The 14128-nt window shown below is 35.7% G+C and overlaps 1 protein-coding gene across 1 annotated transcript; it reads right to left on the reverse strand.

Annotated features, from left to right (window-relative positions):
- Window positions 1–1022: 1022 nt before the first annotated feature.
- LOC128235325 (beta-1,3-galactosyl-O-glycosyl-glycoprotein beta-1,6-N-acetylglucosaminyltransferase-like) lies at window positions 1023–11286 on the reverse strand. Its single transcript, XM_052950139.1, has 5 exons — window positions 11216–11286; window positions 4644–5493; window positions 3160–3386; window positions 1927–2288; window positions 1023–1769 (listed from the first exon to the last, which is right to left on the reverse strand). Exons 2-4 carry the CDS (start codon window positions 5453–5455, stop codon window positions 1957–1959), a joined length of 1371 nt encoding a protein of 456 aa, XP_052806099.1. The 5' UTR covers window positions 5456–5493; window positions 11216–11286; the 3' UTR covers window positions 1023–1769; window positions 1927–1956.
- Between the last annotated feature and the right edge of the window lie 2842 nt (window positions 11287–14128).

Genomic DNA, 14128 nt, shown 5'->3' on the forward strand with positions numbered 1-14128 from the left:
ATTTCATTGAAATTGAACTGTTTTCCAATGTTCTGTTATGTTGATCTTGACATTGACCTTTGTACGCACAAATGCAGTCAGAAGGTATGCCTATACTAGAGTTTAAGATATGATATTTCAATATAATATTGCAAAATCGTCGAGCTGCCTCATTTGTAACAAAAACAAAAGAAACACAAAACACTTACGAACAATGTTATGTAATTCTTCATTTAGGTAAAACAAATATCAGACATAAAAACACATATCCTTTCAAATATTCGAGAGCTGATCAAATTTAGCAAAGAACTATTTAAATATAATTCATTAAGTGCTTCAGGAATTGGAAGTGTTTAGGTTATCAAATTAATCACACTTTACTATTATTAATGTCTTGTTTGCGTTTGCGATGATTACTCTTTTGAAACAAAGACCAAAATGAATGTCACTGGTCTTCAGATATTTTTTATTGGACAAGAGATCATTTATTACACACAAGAGATTGTTTATTGAATTGTCTAAATTTATTTAATTGTCTGAAGAATTGAGGCACAAACACGAAGCCATTTTGCATTTTTTTGCAAACGCATTTGCAACAGTACTAAAATAGTTTTAGTGAAATTGATTCACCCCTAAAAACAATAAACAGTTAGCAAGTGAGATACGGTTAATCCTTTTCAAACAAGTGCGTCGAAAACATAGTCTAGGATGAAGTTGTTCAAGGTTGAGCTACTTGGCAATCTTTACCCACTTGTGTGTAGGCAAGACGAAGCATGATAGGTGTGTGTAACCGCTGCCGTCGTTCATGCTATACATCATCAGAAAAAAATATCTATTAGGTTAAGTATTTGTAATACAACGTGCACATGCTTCCGTCTTTTCCCTGCAAGAAACCTTGCTCCATAGACGGCTTACCATACAGTTATTGCGGAAACTATTGGTCATATGAATCAATCCTGGAGACGTTTTTAGTTCTTATATCTTTATTCGAAAAGGCTAACCGATTGCACCTTTAACCTTTTATATTTTCTTATACGGTTATGTTTGTTATGTTTAAGGTATACACTTCCGTTAACCCTTTTAACCAATATCTAACAAACTGTGCAGCTTTGCTGGAAAAATATTTAAACATTTATGTCTTAAAACTGAAAAATACTAACACATCAACATTTGAATGCCGATGTGCTAATGTTTACCCTTTAGATGCCTGACCAGATTTAACACAGATAACCGCTGTTAATTGTCAAATTTTGATTGAATATTAGAAATGATACACAAGTGAAACTAAAGGGACAAGCACAGCAAGCAATCATGTAACTATATTTGTGTCAAACGACTTTAGGATCAATGGATACATACCAGGCACTCATGGAGAGATCCTCAATGCTGTCTTAAGAAAAAAACTAAATACATCATAACGATGAAATAGTGTTATTAATAATATTTAAATGTTTAAAACTTCATCAATCGAGCTTATGCACTGTACAACTATGAATTTAACACAAAAGCACACATTATGTAAGCGGCCATCTTTATTTTTCACAAAGCCAAAGTTAGTATTAAAGGTTTGTCCAAGGTGGCCTTCCCAGGTTCTATTGAACAGCAACTCCTCGAGGCAGTCGTATGCCAGGGGATGGAATTTCTGATGAAACTTTTTCACGAACAGTTGTTGAGTGTCCTTCAATGGAGGGAGGTCGCGGGCTCCGTTGAAGAGAACGACGCGCATCCGCTTTCCAGTTCTTGTGGCGGGCAAGGAGAAGGCTTTATTTCTCTGTCTGTCTCCGGTATGCCTGTAATGCAGATTATACATTTAATTAGGCAAGGCAGATACATTACTGAAGCAATGCACAGTGTTAGGAAGAAAGATACAATCCTATGCCAATGAAGTGCTCACTGATTCACTACTGCTATAAACAGTGTGTATGCTTGTAATGATCAGACACCAACCTGTAGGTATGAAATCTTTGGGTGTCGGTGTCACTGCACCTTATTTTTCACAAAGCCAAGTTCTTCGTACCAACGAACATCAAATCCAGGAAGGCCAAGGTATTGGTCGCGTGTTTGGTTGAAATGCCATTCTTCCATGCAGTCCAAAGTGTATGGATGAAACGTGTCATAAAACTTGTTGGCAAAGACTTCTCTTCGCTGTGACAATGCAGGAAGGTCCCCAACGCCAAATACACAAACCATACGAACACGCATCCCGTGGCAGGGCCAATTATAGTTGCCGTCGCCCCAGTTTTTGAAACGAGCAACGAACGGCTTTAGGCCACTGCTGGTGAAATTGATTGCTTCTGTTTCCGGTATACCTGGAAAATCATTATCCAGTTAGTTGGAAAGCGGAAGAACCAATATAACTGAAGATGATAACAGAAATATAGCAATCTACTTAACTACATAGAAATGTGAAGATATGTGTACTAGAGCATGGACGAGTATAAATGTTATGTCCTGGTACCCGATTCACGATTTCCATATATACATTCCACGCCAAAGACACGTTATATAAATTACACAATTTCTTTCCCTTTTCAGAAAACCACAAAGTAGCCATGTCATTTGAATAAAAATCACTACTGATTGGATTTTGTTAATCGTTTATCAAATGAAAAGACAAACAAACTTGTGAGCTAAGGGAATTTCATTTACGCAAGAATACGATCCTTTTCATTTCTGTAAATAAGCAGTAGGCGACATGGCGGACGTCAAACACATGAAAAGCAATAAACATCGTACTGCTTTGTTGGAAAAGTGGCCGCCAAAATGTACTAAGCCCGCGTTGAAATGAATAACATGTTTGAGACATGAATATAATAGATAGTTAGATGCTTGTATATATAGAGCAAGATGTAATGTTATTAGGGAAACTCAAAATTATTGTTTTATCTTTCCTTGTTTCGTGGTTATATCTTTGTATCTAATAAAAGAAGATACACTGTAAAAATATATCAAATATAAATCCTGAAAATGAAAAGTTTTCAAAATATCAGTTAAATATCCGTACATAATCCGAGAGTGTCTATGGAATAGACAAACACAGTTTCATTGATTGAGTTTTAAAACATGAAATGAAGCAATGCTCATTTGTTAATAGCTATTTAATTAAACTACAAATCTTTACGGGCTAAATGCGCCTTATCTTATGATGGAGATGTTGTATATTAGCCAAACGGAGTTCACCTTTGTACGATCCCGGTACTCCTAAAGACGGATTATGATTGAGCGTCGAGAAGAAAGTCTCGTCAGGAACCGCCGTCTTTTGAGTCCAGTTAAGTATGTCAGTGGCAATCGGGTCGTGAAGCACGAAATCCACATAGCCCCGACTTGCTATTATATGAACAGAACCCTTTGTTGGAATAACGCCGTGTGGTGGAGGTCCTGCATCGGCCCATCGATATGTGTTGGCTCTGAAAATGGCATCGATATAAATTAGCGTAGCAAATGAATAAGATGACCTGAACCCATGGCCCATTAACTGGTGCCTCAATTTATCTCAAAACAATCATATCCTGGGGTTACGCCTTACTCGTTACGCCTTACTCGTTACGCTGTTTAATCCTGTTTACTTAGCAAACTGTTCCATGGAGCAATAGTTGGAATTTTGATGTTAAACAGTTTAAGGTGAACCAATGCTGGATTTTATGTTTCAAAATTGTAACATTTCGGAGCTCTTTGAAAATAGAAACTCTCGCAACCAAAATCGAGATAATTGATTTTTTCTTTACATTCATAACTCGAAATGACTTTGAATCATTTGTCTTCACAGACGTCAACAACTAATGGTTAAAATATTAAAAAGAACAATGTCATTACATGACTTTAAAAAATCGAGCTTGTATCAAGTTTATCAAGTATTTTCAGCAGATTACTCACAGTTAAATTTAAAAATATTTAGAAGACGGAAACTAGCCTTTAGCCTGATATTGTTTAATCATACTTTGGTATAAAGTCGTGTTGTTAAAAGATAATATGAAACACATGCAACACTGTGTAATTGAGATTTGCCCTCATTGCAACTGATGGAAACTTGATAAAAAATGTGACACGTTGATTTCCGTCAATTTCTTTAGTAAGTCAAGAAAATGGCAAACAGCATTGCGAAATAAGACAACTTTGGAGATAACCTTTTGTCTGCAAATGTACCGAAAGTTGTAATTTGTTACTTCTGAAAACTTCAAAATTAAACGCTAAATTATCACGTGATGTTATCAATGTATCCTTAACAGGTCAACAAACCCACAACTTTTGATAAGGTACCGGCGGCAAGGTGGACTAGTCGGCTGTTTGCATTTTTTTCTTTTTCTTATTTTCGAAATATACGCCAAATATGGAATTACTCCATGTGGCGGGGTGGAACTACTAAACAAAAATCCGATGTATTTTCACCCTTCTGCATGACTTATTTCAGCCACATGTCTATGTTTTGTATTTCGCTTTTCGATAAAGTGCGCTTGGAAATTCTTGAGAAACCCTTAAACGACAAAATAAAGCCAACTTAATCTGCTAATCAACCAAGTTCCTCATCCGCTGAACATTTAAATGCCTCTCTATAACGACACGGTACTGTATCTAGCCTAGGAAACGAACCTAAGAACGATTCATATAGATATTAACATTTAATTAATTTTTTTTAATCAATAGTCAACCAAGTTAATATAACAAACCTTTTAATCGTCCCTTCGATGTCATTTGAACCGTTGTAAGCCTGCAGAATACGTACTAATTCGTAGTTTGTTTTTAACGGAAATTCCTGACCGGTCAAGTTGATAAAATATTTCCATTTGGCGCTACGGTTCCACAAATATTCCATACAAAGTAGTTCCGGTTCAAGCACAGACATTTGGCCCCATTGTACATCCACGCGTTCACCAAGCACGTGTACGTTGTCAAAGCAGGCGGCCACGCGTGACATTGCGTCATACAAGTCATTACCACTTTTTGCGTCTATATGAATACAGTAAAAGTTTTGTGGACGATATATTGCACGAAGTAATCGTTCGGCCTGTTCTATTGCAACAAACATGAGTATACTAAAAGCAATCGGAAAATCATTTTCCAGTTCGTCAAATGGATCAGTAATGTATCCTCTATCCAGAATAAACTTCGGACAATTTGAAGTCATGTTCATGTAATCAACTGGTTGTAAAAAAGTCCGATTATCTGTAGAAGCAAGGCGCTCAGCTAGCGCAGTTTCATTGTCATCGCCATCAAATATTGCAGCGCAGTTAAGCTCTTTTACCCTCCTGTCCTGAATAACGGAAGAATCTCGTTGCAACAATATTGGGTACACTGTTGGCAAAAGGTGAGGAATTCCAGACACATTGGCCCTTTCCTCTTGGTGGAACGTGTAAATGGAAGTACCAGGCGAGTAACGATTCAAGTCCAAAAGGTAAAACATAAATCCAAATAGCGTTAAGAGTAGAAAACCATAGGCATAAGATGGCTTGAACCATTTGATTGTGGTTGGTTGTGCCATTTGTCGCCGAGAAGATCATGGACACCTGGAACTCATACCTGCGTTATAAAATATGGTGAAAACGTAATATATCTACATTGAAACATTTGTATTGCCGTAAGTAGAGGGAAAGAGTGGTGTTCATATTATATAATGATATATCATTAAATATGAAAGGGTTATGACGTCAGCATTTATTTCAATATTGCGCTCTGATCTGATAAGCGGTACGTCACTAAGCCAATGTTATACGACGTAACACATATCGACAAGTCTTTTATACAAATGTTATATGTCTACCTTGCGGTAGCCAACTCGTACCGGTATGACGTAGACATTCAACTTTATTCAAGTGCTAGATACCGGTTACATCACACGTACACATCCACGTACAAACCCTAGAAAATTAGTTTTTGACGTGTAAACTGTATTTTTATGATCAAAGAAACGTGAATTGTTATGCTCATACTCGGAAAAATGATTTAAAATGTCGTTTAATTTTAGCAGTTGTTATCTAAGGAATGAAAACAACTCAAATTTCGAATTTGCAGCTTGACATATAATCGTCAAAATACAAATAGTTTTCTTAGGTTTTATGTTTTTCATCTTTCACCAAAAGCATAAACACATTGTAACTGTCCATAAGATATTTTCTTCAAACATATTGGATTATTCTTAAACTATGCATTTGATAGAGGAATTTTTTGTGTGAATATCCTTTGAATATGATTATTTATATATTAACCCTAGTAGCAATTTATAATTGGATAGTGTAACATGTGTCCGTATATAAAAAAATTTCTACATGTGTCTACATCTTGTTAGTAGCATTAGTATAAATTGTAACATTCACACGGAAGTCACTTTATCGTTGGCAAACTGTTTCAATCGCTCCTTAAGAATCGACCTGCTTGAAATGCTTTTATGTTTTTAGTAATATATATGCAAAAAGCTACAGAAACAAGCTCAGTAGCAAAAAGTTTAAACATAAACCCGGTTTAGTGGCAATGGGCAAACGCCAAAGACATAGACCAATCCAACATTGGTACTACAATGAAGCCTTGAATGACTCAATTGATTTGATTTATTTTCAACATCTTTTCATGGCGACAACAATGCCACTTGATGGTCATTGATGAACGATCAGTCATAAACATACAACATAGTCTAATATGCGATAAAGTAAATTTTAATGCAAAATTTATTTCAATGAACAGAAATCAGCTTAGTGAACAAAGAAGAATGCATAATGACAAAAACTTGACATGTTGAACTACTAAAAACAGGGTATCTGCATGTATTCAAACGTCCATAGTTTAGCGGTAGGGGTAAGCACATGCTCGATTGACAGAGTTAGGCAGTAAAGAAAATATTATTTCAACTATAACGTTATCATTTATTTGGAAGTCTTTGTAAAGCTTAAATGTTCACCTAGCTGTTATAGCTGCTCTAGGCTTGAACGGTGCCTTTGCTATGACGACTCCGGAAAGAAAATAGCATACACATATGCATTGCTCGTCCAAATACTATAAGAAATTTTCGTTTTTATTATATAATCATAATTTGATGCGTAACCAGCAAATGATTGAATCATACTGTTTGCAACCCGAAAGTTTCTGCTTAAGGTCACGTTGATAATCGGGGTATAAGATTTAATAGTTAAGTTAAATAAAAAGAATAATAACAATTCGCCGGAAATAAAAATGGAAGTTTCCAAAATCATAAAATCGTACATCAGTATGAGACATCAATTCTGAATCGTGAACTCGATGGCATTTTAGCGCAAAATAATAATCATAATTTAGAAAACATGCATGATAGACACAAGAGGGAATGACGATCTTCTTTAAGATCGCAGAGATCTCCTTCCACGACACGTTTCTTATGACTTTCCTCTCAATTTCTAACCTATCACTGTGTGTTGTTTACAATTACAATGATTGCACTGAATGATCGTATAATATATATCTTAAATAAAAAAATCTTCATTTCCATTAAAACAGATAAAATATATAAACCTAAGTACCTACGTAGCTACGCAATTTGGTTTATAGCTTCCATTAGAAACATTAATGCAGCGAATGTAACAACGGAATTATAAAAAAACGATCTAGACACATCAATCACAAACTATCGTAAGAAGGGCGCTGGATTATTCCGCAGGTTTAAAGAGTGCCTGTTCCCGGCCAACTGCTGAGCGATAAAGAAATGTTTATATGACGTCCCATGTTGGTCAAAACTACCTGGTTTATATAATTATTCGAATCACATTATCTACATTTATTAGTGATTAACATATGGAATATGGGTTTTTCGTTTTTCTGTAAGTTCGCATTATATTTCACCGACGGAACACCTAACGTTATATTTCACGATCGGAAAAGCCACGAACGAAAAATTTACTTTTGGTGTTCATGAGGTGAAGCTTTTTCTGATATTTCACTAAAACAAAAACACAACATATTATGATAAGTCTAAAAGGATATAGAATGACATTTATTAGTAGTCTTACAGTGATATAATGTCAATGAATGACTACAATGTGATGTTCGATATTAATCGAGATTTGATTAAACAGATATAACGTACCTTATAACAGTATGATTATATTGTTATACTATATCTGCCGAGTTAAAATGTACTTTGGCTCAGACGGTACGTCATAACTGGTCCGTATCAGCGGCAGCAAGAATGTTCTTCAAAACACTGCACTTCATTTTACATTTCATTATCTTTACTTTTACGTTTTTTTTTAAATAAACAACAAGATTATCAACGTTCAATAGCCAGGACCTGCTTAAAGTAAGGTTTACACTGAAAGTGATAACATTGCAGCATGCCCAAATGGAGTTCAATAAAAGTTAAATTACTTCATTTGATCCTAAAATCGGCCAAATTAAATGTTTATTAAGCGTTTTGCTCTTTTTGTATTGTATTATATAACTACTAGATCAAGACATGTTTTCATATAGGACAAAACGAACTCAATAAATTAATACCATGTAAATAAAGAGGCTACGAAACACTGCTTTTACCGGTACGTGTACGTGTGGGTTACAGCTTGTATGGGTAAAAGTACGTGTGGGCTACAGCTTGTATGGGTAAAAGTACGTGTGAGCTACAGAATGTATGGGTAAAAGTACGTGTGAGTTACAGCTTGTGTGGGTAACAGTACGTGTTGGCTACAGCTTGTGTGGGTAAAAGTACGTGTGAGTTACAGCTTGTATGGGTAAAAGTACGTGTTGGCTACAGCTTGTATGGGTAAAAGTACGTGTGGGCTACAGCTTGTATGGGTAAAAGTACGTGTGGGTTACAGCTTGTGTGGGTAAAAGTACGTGTGGGTTACTGCTTGTATGGGTTAAAGTACGTGTGGGCTACAACTTGTATGGGTAAAAGTACGTGTGGGCTACAGCTTGTATGGGTAAAAGTACGTGTGGGCTACAGCTTGTATGGGTAAAAGTACGTGTGGGCTACAGCTTGTATGGGTAAAAGTACGTGTGGGCTACAGCTTGTATGGGTAAAAGTACGTGTGGGTTACTGCTTTTACCGGTACGTGTATGTGTGGGTTACAGCTTGTATGGGTAAAAGTACGTGTGGGCTACAGCTTGTATGGGTAAAAGTATGTGTGGGTTACTGCTTTTACCGGTACGTGTATGTGTGGGTTACAGCTTGTATGGGTAAAAGTACGTGTGAGTTACTGCTTTCACCGGTACGTGTACGTGTTGGTTACAGCTTGTATGGGTAAAAGTACGTGTGGGCTACAGCTTGTATGGGTAAAAGTACGTGTGGGTTACTGCTTTTACCGGTACGTGTACGTGTGGGTTACAGCTTGTATGGGTAAAAGTACGTGTGGGCTACAGCTTGTATGGGTAAAAGTATGTGTGGGTTACTGCTTTTACCGGTACGTGTACGTGTTGGCTACAGCTTGTATGGGTAAAAGTATGTGTGGGTTACTGCTTTTACCGGTACGTGTACGTGTTGGTTACAGCTTGTATGGGTAAAAGTACGTGTTGGTTACTGCTTGTATGGGTAAAAGTACGTGTGGGTTACTGCTTGAATGGGTAAAAGTACGTGTGGGTTACTGCTTGTATGGGTTAAAGTACGTGTTGGTTACTGCTTCTATAGGTAAAAGTACGTGTTGGTTACAGCTTGTATGGGTTAAAGTACGTGTGGGTTACAGCTTGAATGGGTAAAAGTACGTGTGGGTTACTGCTTGAATGGGTAAAAGTACGTGTTGGTTACTGCTTGCATGGGTAAAAGTACGTGTTGGTTACAGCTTGAATGGGTAAAAGTACGTGTTGGTTACTGCTTGTATGGGTTAAAGTGCGTGTGGGTTACAGCTTGAATGGGTAAAAGTACGTGTTGGTTACTGCTTGTATGGGTAAAAGTACGTGTGGGTTACAGCTTGTATGGGTAAAAGTACGTGTGGGTTACAGCTTGTATGGGTAAAAGTACGTTTGGGCTACAGCTTGTATGATTAGAAGTACATGTGGGCTGCAGCTTGTATGGGTTAAAAGTATGTGTGGGTTACTGCTTTTACCGGTACGTGTACGTGTTGGCTACAGCTTGTATAGGTTAAGAACGTGTATGAGATAGTGCTATTACCTATACGAGTACATGTTAGCTACTGTAACTATATGTACGTATACGTGTGGGCTATTGCTTTTATTGTTACGTGTACGTGACGCTTACTGCTTTTACAGATTCGTGTACATGTGAGCTTCTGCTTTTATCGGTACGTGCACGTTTGGAAAATTGTTTTTACCAGTATGTGACCGTGTGGACTACGGCTTATACTGGTACGTGTACATTTGACAACTGCTTGCAACGTCATCTAGGTACGTTTACATTGTGCAAGTTAAGAATGACAAGTACGATAGAATTTGGAAAAAAACACACACTTTATGTGAGTATATAGCGAGCCTACAAGTCCACTTTTAAAAGAAATTTCTTCAAGGGCTTTTAATCGCATCTGCAACTTTAACATGCATGTATAGATACAAACGTACACGTCTCGCTTCGCAAAGTCTCTTACTGAACGATATTACGTGTTGGATTAAAACGAAATGTAGTAATAATTTATCAAGAAAGAAAGTGACATAATAATATTTGTAGAGTCATGCTATTTGATTTGGGTAAGGGTTGATGCGTTACTTTATAGTAAGAGGCTAACAGCAAGTTCTACTTGTAACGTAAGCTACAAGTACAAATACTAGACGTGTTTCGCAGTCTCGGTGTTCTGTTTTCAAATGAACACGTCTTACTTTAAAGGTAAATCAATATAAACATTTGAAACTATTGGAAGTTGTCAACTAATTAAAACAACGTCTTTTACGTTCATGAATAGTTTTTAACAATAACTTTCTCAACATTAAAAAAATCAGAAAGCTCACAGCAATGTTTTGGAAGGGTTTATCAGTTACATGCCTGAGTCATCATCATCATAGTTGTTATTATTATAATGATTATTATAATGATTTAAATTATTATTATCATTATTATTATTATAATGATTTAAATTATTATCAATAATAATAATAATAATAATAATAATAATAATAATAATAATAATAATAATAATAATAATAATAATAATAATAATAATAATCATTTTGTATATGAACTTTGAAACATTTTGCATATAATTATAAAGTCATCGTAATGTCATTCAGTTTGTATATAAATTCTATTGTTTTCTCAGATTACTGCTTTACCTTCATTATCATCAAAATAATGCCATTATGTTTTATTTATAATTATGAACTATTAATTAATATCTACCTGACAAGCGTTAGTTTAATCCAGATTTAATTAATATGTGTCCATATACATCCATAACGTCTTAAGCTGTGACCGTTTATGGTGTTTATCAGCAAAATAAAGTTCTCATCCACCCGGCCTATCAGAAAGAACGGTAGTTTGGACTGTCCAGTGAGATAACTTCAGTCTCCGTTATCCATGTTCACTTAATACAATCTATGTTTATCTAACTCATATCATCATTTGTTAACATGTTTTATTTGATACTTTTTGATTGATATGGTCAACTGCTGGTCCTCAGTCACTTTCTATATCTATTACAATCAATATGATATATCTCTTTTAAAGCGTCAAAAATATTAACCATTAACTATAATCTATTATGATTTTAAAGCATATATTTAACAATGTTTGTATCAGTGTCAGACGGCAATAAATTTCACGGAGTGGTCACAAAACCCACACATTCTTTTAAAGAGTGTAGTTGCCAAGAGTGAAATATTTACAATTGGTGTTCACTCGATGAAATATTATTTACATATCAATGGTATATTAAATGCTATTTTGGGGAATAAAGAAAACACGGAAAATTGCGAAGAATTTTCAAATATAATTGTAAATATTATTCTGCTTCATTGACATAAAAGTAATTGTATTAGAAACTGACTTAAAGACACTTCAACATTTCGTCAGAAACGAATTACATACTGCTAGCTTATTTATTAAAGGCGTTCGATGGAAATGTCAGAGACGTCACACAGATCTTACATTGTTAACATACAAAATTACAACATACTCCATAATTGAATTGCATATCGATTAAAACAGTAAGTTAACATTACCATAATAATGGTATTTATACGGATGTACTGAACACATGTAGAAGTTTGTAATATAATCCAATTCAAATTAAGCTATGACTCAACATGGACACCATAGCTTGTACGTATCATTGGAGACAACTTAATTGCAGCAAAAATGTTCATTTTAAAAGGTTTTTATTTCCTTCGTTTAATACGTACTTATCCTTCCTTTCAAAGGCAGCGAATGTCAACTGGGTTTAGTAAAAAGACATACTTAGCTAAGTCCCTACAATAGCTCATGCTTAAAGTAATTTGACTCTTTTGATTATTCCACAACCTTGAAGCAAATGTATTTGACATGGTACATTGAAATGGGTAAAGGCATTTCATTTATTCCATTTATTTCTAGCTATACAGAAATACAAATGACAAATTGAATCGGCATCCCTGTATGCCGATGGACGGCATTAGAAGGCGTTTTAATAGAAACACGAATTTACCTTTGAATGGCACTCTAAAGATAAAACCCATCTTGGAGTTAGAATATCATTAACCTTAATGCCTTCTAACAGTACTTATTTCAAATATTCGAATTGACAAAAATCGCTGACATCAATAATGATAAATGTTATCTTGTTCCTCTTTTTAAGTTCCGCGTTTTTTATCAATTAAAACAGAATCATCAGCGTTGCTTTTGAGAATGGAATAAATAAAGACGCTAAATAAACATCTAACAAAGTTCAATATTTCTTCTATTTGGGTAGCTCGTTAATACTTATTGAAAATGAGCGATAAGAATAATTGCTCTCTTGAATTAGCCTGAGTCGTATCACAATAAACAACAATCTAAAGGTAACCCGCTTTGAGAACAAGCTATAGTTTATGACCTATCGTTTTTCAGCCTAAAATAGTTTTAAAATTTGGTTGTCATGTTAAGATCCAGCCGTTTGATAGTACCCATATCGACAGAAAACACAAAATGTGTAGGTAAAAGTAAAGATAAAACTCGTAGCTGTAGTAGTAGTAGTAGTAGAAGTAGTGTGGTCTTCTTCTTCTTCTTTTTTTATTTTTATCCAGGAAAATATCAATTGAGTCTAGAGGTCTTTGGGTGTAAGAGCCGGGGTTAGAGCCATTTTCGTAATATTTGGCTCTAGTTCAAACTCACAGTTCAAATCCTTATTGGTTGTCCGGTTAGCGCAGTGGATAGCACACTCGCTTCTCACCTAGGCGACCCTGGTTCGATTCCCGACTCGGGCGCATGTGAGTTTTGTTTGTGGTCACCAAGCCGGACAAGTGGGTTTTCTCCGGGTTCTCCGGTTTCCCCCACAACACAAGACCACACTCTCGCGTAAAATCGCGCCAACGAGAGTGATTAATATAATGTTGTAATAACTTGTTTCAAAATCGTTGTAAAATGAATATGTTTAAACTAAATCCTTATTTGATGCCTATCTTTAAAGAGCACATTTTGTCTAGTCGCTTATTTTCTGTTGACAGAACAAAACCTGACTGTATGCTTATCTTCAAATGGCAGAACTCATCTTCCCTGGATGTTGCTAGTATTTTTTTTGATAGAACAAATTCGGACTGGTTATTTATCTTCCATTGACAGAATACATACAAGGATGCTGTTTTATTATTGCCCCAACTTATATCGATTTGACGCTGATATTCTATTTATAGAACAAATCCTGTCCAAGTGCTGGCCTTCTATGGACATAGCACATCGTTACATGGTGTTAATCTTCTGTTAAAAGAACACCTCTTAACTTGGTGATAGTCCTCCATTGACAGAATACATCTTGACTGGGTGTAGGTATTCAGGTGACTGGGTGCTGATTTTCTGCTGACAAAACACAGCTTGCATTGGTGCTGGTCATCTATTGATAGAACACATTTTGACTTGCGTCTGGTCTTACCTTGACATAACGCATCTAGATTTGGTGCTGGTCTTCTATTGACATAACACATGTTGACTGAGAGCTGTTATTCTATTAAAAGAACACATACTGCCTGGATGCTGGTTTTTATTACAGAACATATTTTGACTGATAGCTTAGCTTCTAATGACATAACACATCTTTCTAACTGTTGATATACTATTGACATGACAAATACTGACTGGATGCTG

The sequence above is a fragment of the Mya arenaria genome, chromosome 5, assembly GCF_026914265.1.
Source record: "Mya arenaria isolate MELC-2E11 chromosome 5, ASM2691426v1".
Taxonomy (NCBI): Eukaryota; Metazoa; Mollusca; class Bivalvia; order Myida; family Myidae; genus Mya; species Mya arenaria.